At 58.2% G+C, this 6,043-nt stretch overlaps 2 protein-coding genes across 4 annotated transcripts in view; one reads left to right on the top strand and one right to left on the bottom strand.

Annotated features, from left to right (window-relative positions):
• ABHD14A (abhydrolase domain containing 14A) overlaps positions 1 to 1,379 on the bottom strand; it is a 6,435-nt gene extending 5,056 nt beyond the window's left edge. For both annotated transcript variants that reach the window (XM_019631322.1, XM_019631324.1), the window contains exon 1: positions 1,136 to 1,379. The gene's annotated coding sequence lies outside the window, so the exon portion shown is untranslated. The remainder of the gene's footprint in view (positions 1 to 1,135) is intronic.
• Positions 7 to 5,108, top strand: ABHD14B (abhydrolase domain containing 14B). Of its 2 annotated transcripts, none has more exons than XM_019631326.1 (4): positions 7 to 526; positions 1,955 to 2,189; positions 3,461 to 3,702; positions 4,072 to 5,108. In XM_019631326.1, the coding sequence occupies exons 2-4, from the start codon at positions 1,979 to 1,981 to the stop codon at positions 4,249 to 4,251; spliced, it is 633 nt and encodes a 210-aa protein (XP_019486871.1). In that variant the 5' UTR covers positions 7 to 526; positions 1,955 to 1,978; the 3' UTR covers positions 4,252 to 5,108. The 2 variants fall into 2 exon arrangements, with proteins under 2 accessions (XP_019486871.1, XP_019486870.1); XM_019631325.1 differs by lacking the exon at positions 7 to 526 and adding an exon at positions 869 to 1,077.
• Positions 5,109 to 6,043: the final 935 nt, after the last annotated feature.

Below are 6,043 nucleotides of genomic sequence, written 5' to 3'. Positions count from 1 at the left end.
AGAAGGCTGGGGGCGGCGCCCCAGAGTACGCAGGCCTAGTCCCCCAGTCCAGGTTTTTAGAATAGTTTTCGGCCTGGGAGCCAGGGGAGAGCCACCCACAGGAGCATCTCCACCCTCGCGCAGTCTCTCGTCTGTAAAATGGGTTTACGGATAAGGGCTGTCGTAAGGACTTAAGGACCGGTCAAACCTTAGAACAGTGTCTGGCACCAAGGCCTCGTTGTGTAAGTGCCAAATATTGTTATGCAGCAGCTCCAGGTCTCTGCCCAAAGACTTCCCTGACCTTACAAATACACACACACACACACACACACACACACACACACACACGCACGCACGCGCGTGTTCTCACTCAATCAGAGCTATGGTGGCCCTTGGGCTCCTTCACGTCTCTATGACAACTGTCCTGGTTGGCGAGGTGTGACCGACGTCTGCTTTGCGCCCGGCTCAGGCACTGCGTGCGACCAGGCCCGGCACAGAGAGGCTGCCGGGAGGGCGCAGATTCACTCCTTTACTGGCACCCTGCAAGGTAGGCAATATCACAACCATTCCACAGGCAAGGAGAGAGGCTCCGCTGAGGCGTTGGCAAAATGACCAAGGCTACCTGGCTGGACATTGGCAGAACCTCGCATTCAAACCTTCTGGCCTCAACTGCATGCCTGGGCACACAACTCTGGGCCCTCACAGTACAGGCTGGGGATGAGGGAACAGGGGAGGGAGGGAGCAGCAGGGATGCGACCCCAAAGCAGCTCCTCCTCAAGACGCGCCATGTGCATGCAGGGCAGGTCGCCGAGGGCCTCGGGGCTGCACCCAGTCCGGTGTTTGGGGCACGTGAGACCGAGGGGCTTGGGGAAACTGAGGCAGCTGTGAGAAGAAAAGATGGATCTAGCAGCACTGATCGGCCCTGCGGCAGCTTGTGGCCACAAGAGGGTGCCCTGGAGCATGGCCCGGCCCCCGCGCTCGGCCAGGCCTCGTTCCTGCTTCTCCGCCCCATCCCCTTCCCAGATTCCCCGCCCCGGTCCCCATTCGCCGCCTGCACTCGCCTGCCTCTTATCTGCGCGAGCCCACGCAGCTCCCCAGGTACTTGCCCTGAGACCCCGACCCTCTCTTCCCCTCTCCACTGAGAACCCCCACCTACCCCAAATTTCTCCCCTTGCGATCTCGTTTCCTCTGGTCTCTTTCCTTGGTTTTGCCCCTACCCCTTCCGCGTGCGCCCTACCAGGCCCAGCGATCCAGAACCGAGGTCCTCAGAGAGGACGTAGTCAGCCGTGGTGGCGCCGGTGACGGTGCCCGTGACCGTGGCGTCAGCGCGCTGAGCACTCCGCGTCCCTTGCGGGCGGGAGCTCCAAAGCCTTTTCCCCACTTAGCACTCCAGTTTCCTCTTCCAGGGTGTTTTACTCCAACAGTGACCCCCTCCGGCCTGCAGTGCCAACCTCCCGTCCTATAACAGTGCCTTTGAAGAGGAAGAGGTTGATAAGCAAGGTAGCTACTTTTGGCTGAGCACTTACTTGCTTAGTACTAAGTGCTAAGCCTGCTGGGAGTGTTTTACACGCTTGGCTTCATTTAATCCTACCTTCAACCACCTATGAGCTAAGTATTACCATTTGTAGAAAAGGAGAACAATAAGCACAATAATCGTAATGGGAACCCCATGTATTGAGTTCTTTCCAGGGACAATTCTCTTTTAAATTTTAACTCATTAATTCTTGGCGTAGTCTTTAATATTCCATATTTCAGATGAGAAAACTGAAGCTCAAAGCCTTACGATTAAGTGAGTGTCAGAGGCAGAAATAACACCTATGTTTTCCTCACCCCCAAAGCATGTTCCTACAGTTGGTTGGAGCCTCCTGGAGGCCTCCTTGCTGCTCCCCAGGGACTCCCGGGCTCTCCCTGGCAGTCTTTCTGCTCCACCTGGGCAGGCTGTTCTGTGGGTCACCAGCCTGATCTTGAACTGCAGGCACTGCACCAGGACGGCGGCAGTATGGCGGGCGTGGAGCAGAAGGAGGGCACCATCCAGGTGCAAGGCCAGAGCCTCTTTTTCCGGGAGGCTCGGCCTGGAGGTGGGCAGGCTGCCCGCTTCTCAGTTCTGCTGTTGCATGGCATCCGCTTCTCCTCTGAGACCTGGCAGAACCTGGGCACACTGCACAGGCTGGCCCAGGCTGGCTACCGAGCTGTGGCTGTTGACCTGCCAGGTACTTCTGGGGCAGGCAGGCTTCTGGACAGAGGTGGTTGGGGACTTACTCATTGGGGACCCGTGGCTGGGGGCTGGGGGACTGGAAGGACCTAGCCAGGCTGAGCCCTGAGCTCAACAGGGCGCAGTACACACTGCAAGGGCCTCTGAGCTTCTCTAGTCTCAACCTGGATGTGGTCTGAACACTGCCTAGCTGTTTCTAACTGTGTTGCCCGGAACAGTGTCTTAGGTCTCTGAGCTTCTGTCTCATCTGTAATGGGAGATAACCACATTCCTTTTGAGGGTTAGCTCTAGTGAGACTGGAATGAGATTATCCATATGAGTATGTGATCAGTGCCTGACACATAATAATGGTGGTCTGCCAATTGGAAGTAAAATATTTTGATAGAGCCATACCATAGGCTCTGTTAGAAGCCCTGAGGAGTGAGACTGAGTTTCTTGGCAACTTTGGGGGCAGGGCAGGGTCAGGTGGGTGGCTAAGCCCCTAGTCATGATCCCAGGTAGAAAGCCCTAAGCTGGGTTCTGCGGGAGGCAGGGGCAGCCCCAAGCTGCCCGCCATGACCTGGACTGGCAGGCCCCAGCCCCTGGTATCAAGTGTGGAAGGGCGGCATGACTGACCTGTTCCCCTCACTGGCCATAGCTGTAATGTTTTCAGTGCCCAAGGGCGGGCCTCCAGGCCCTGACCGGATTGGTTTTGACAGTGAGTTGGCCAGAGCTTCAAGGATAACGTCTTTAGCTAATCTTTCTAGGAGAAGGTAGGGACTAATTGGAGGGGAGGTACATGTGCAGAGCCAGCCCCTCAGCTACTGTCCTCGAGGCACTCACCCTGCTAGCCCTGCCACAGGTGCCCCGTTAAGTAATTAACTCAATTTTCACAACAGTCTTAAATGGCAGATACTTTTGTTATCTCCCTTTAACAGACGGGGAAACTGAGCAGCCTAGAGGGCTGAGGAGACTTTTCCAAGGTCACATAGATAGTAGATGGAAAATTGGGACTTGGACTCAGCTATGTTTGACTTCAGAGCCTGATTCTCTCCAGAGCATTGTACTACTGGGGGAGATGGGCACAGACATGAGGGAAGTGCCTCACGCTTGCCACAGATTTGACAGAATCTAGAGTGTTGTAGGAATACATTTGGGCACACTGCATTTTGCAGGACCCTGGCACAGACAGACTGACCTAGGAGGGCTTCCTGGAGGAAGGGACCCTTTCTCCCCTGTTTTCCCACTCATCACCCTTGTCTTGTCTCTCCCACACCTGAATCCCTGCAGGTCTGGGGCGCTCTAAGGAAGCAGCAGCCCCTGCCTCTATCGGGGAGCTGGTTCCCAGCAGCTTCTTAGCAGCTGTGGTGGATGCTTTGGACCTGGGCCCCCCAGTTGTGATCAGCCCATCGCTGAGTGGCATGTACTCCCTGCCCTTCCTCACCGCCCCTGGCTCCCAGCTCCGTGGATACGTGCCAGTGGCCCCCATCTGCACTGACAAGATCAATGCTGCCGACTATGCTAGTGTGAAGGTATATACCTGTGTGGGAGACTGAGAAACCCCTGCCAGGAGCAAGAAAGGGTCCCTCCCAGGACCTTTCCTCACATGGGGGCCGGGTAGCCAAAGGGTGGCTTCTGGGAGGAGCTGAACCACTCAACACTGCCCTTTTGGTTCACTTAGCAAATTATTGTGCCAAGCCCTGTGCTAAACTGTGTGCTAGGACAGACATAAATCCACGCCCCTGGCTCCTTCTACCCCACTGGGCCAACTTATCTCTCCCCTCATTTGGAGTATCCCCAGGGAAAGACTGAAGTGATGGGGAGGGCTGGAGCTGATTTCTAGGAGGCTGGGGCTGGTGTGGCTGGTCCCTATTGACTCTGTCTCCCTTTTCTTTTTCTAGACCTCGGCTCTTATTGTATATGGAGACCAGGACCCCATGGGTCAGACCAGCTTTGAGCACCTGAAGCAGCTGCCCAACCACCGGGTGTTGGTCATGGAGGGGGCGGGGCACCCTTGTTACCTTGACAAGCCTGAGGAGTGGCATACTGGGCTGCTGGATTTCCTGCAGGGGCTAGCATGAGGCCCAGCCCTGCTGATGGGGTGGGCTGCTTGCCTGCCCAAGGCTCTCTCTCCATGGGTTCCTGCTCATCATGCACATGCAACAGGTGTGTCTGTCTGTCTATCTGGGTACTTGTCTTTGGGGGTCTGTCTTTTTCTCTTTCTCTTGCAGTGATAGACTGAGGAGTTGAAATCAAGAGAAAACAATTCGGGAATCAAGGGACATGATCTGGTAGAGGGTAACCCATTAGATGAGCTTCTGCTATAAGGCTTTCCTTCCTAGGCTGTACTCTCCTCTGTTCTGCCCAGCCTCCTCTCCTACCTGCCACCTGCTCCTTTGGCTGCTTTGCAGCCCCTACCCCACCTCTTAGGCCACAGATACCTACATGCCCACAAGCATGTTTACCCATGTTCCCAAATATGACCCAACAACATAGGTCCATGCACCTCTGACTGCATGCATGCTCAGGTGCAGCTTTGCATTGCATCCACAGACACACATGCATGCCTGTGCTTCCACACAAGCACTTGCACAGGCATATGTGACCTCCCAACCATGCAGCACCCCGCTGTCGGGGAAGGTAAGGAATCCAGGGGCCAGCACTTGCAGGAGATCCTCTGCCAGGCTTAGGGTATGGCCTACCCTGAACTCCATCCACCCACAGGTTGCAGCTGACTCCAGATCAGAATTGCCCCCCCACAAAAGAGAGTACCATCCCTTTGCCCTCAGATTTCCCTGCTTTTCCTCCTAGCTCTGGATGCCCCCCACCTCCCCAAGTTATTAGGCCTGGGTTTTCTCAGCCAAGCTTGTTTCCTGCTCCGAGGTTTGAGGGGTGGGGAGGAGAGTGGAGGTCGGTGAAATAAAATGATGCAATTAGACCCCGCAGGCTCTTGCTGTCTCCAGAGCGCCGCCCCTCCCCCACCCTTGGGACGGCCCTCCCCCACCCTGGCAGGACCAGATGGTCCCCCTGCCCTTTGTCCACCAGGCCAGATGGAGGGGAAGGGAGATTGGATTCCCCTCCCCACCCCCATACACCCAGGTGCCAAGAGACTCAGCTGCGGGGGGGAAGGTCAGTGGGACCAGGCTGAGCCGATTATGATGGAGACAGGGAGGTAGATTTGCTCCCCTGGGGGCGGCGGCAGGGGTGCAGTCGGGGAAGGAGAGGGCCTCTGAACAGCCCCGCCCCGCCCTCCCCAGTCCCTACTAGAGGACTCAACTGCGCCGCCTCCCTTGCGACCCTAGCCCCAAAAGGAATTCCGGGGGTAGCTTTGGGGGAATCACGCGCGGGGTGCGCGGGTCGCCCCGCTCTCAGGCTCCTCCTCCGGCGGGTTGGGTAACCTGGCCTGGGCGGATGAGGGCCGGGACTCGCGGTAGCCCTACGGTGCTTAAGGGGTGCGACCCTTGGTGGGCGAGAGCCCCGCGCAGGGATGGATGGCGCAGAGCAGCACAGCTGGGAACCCAGCCTGGCAGAGGGTGGAAGGCCGAGCTCGGAACGGCCAGAGCCAGAACGCGGCAGCGCGGGGGGCTGGCGGCGGGGCCGAGGCCGGAATGGGGGTGCAGGGGCTCGGCAGAGGCGCCGGGCAGTGACCCGGCCGGAAAGAAGGACTCGCGGCCGGGTGCAGCGCCCGAGGTGCTGGGAGGACCGCGGCTGGGCCCGCGCCTCGGGCCCGATCCACCCTGCGCCCCCCACCCCTAGGGGCTGGAGGAGCTGCAAGGGGAGGGTCGCCCAGCCCTCCCGGAAGCGGCCGCCGCGCGGGGCGCACCGCGGCGCGCGGGGCGGGGCGGGCGGCTGCGGCACTGGGGCGACTGGGGC

The sequence above is a fragment of the Hipposideros armiger genome, unplaced genomic scaffold (genome assembly GCF_001890085.2).
Source record: "Hipposideros armiger isolate ML-2016 unplaced genomic scaffold, ASM189008v1 scaffold_990, whole genome shotgun sequence".
NCBI classification, from domain to species: Eukaryota; Metazoa; Chordata; class Mammalia; order Chiroptera; family Hipposideridae; genus Hipposideros; species Hipposideros armiger.
The sequence above is the reverse complement of the archived record's forward strand: the minus strand, read 5'-3'. Positions and strand labels throughout refer to the sequence as shown.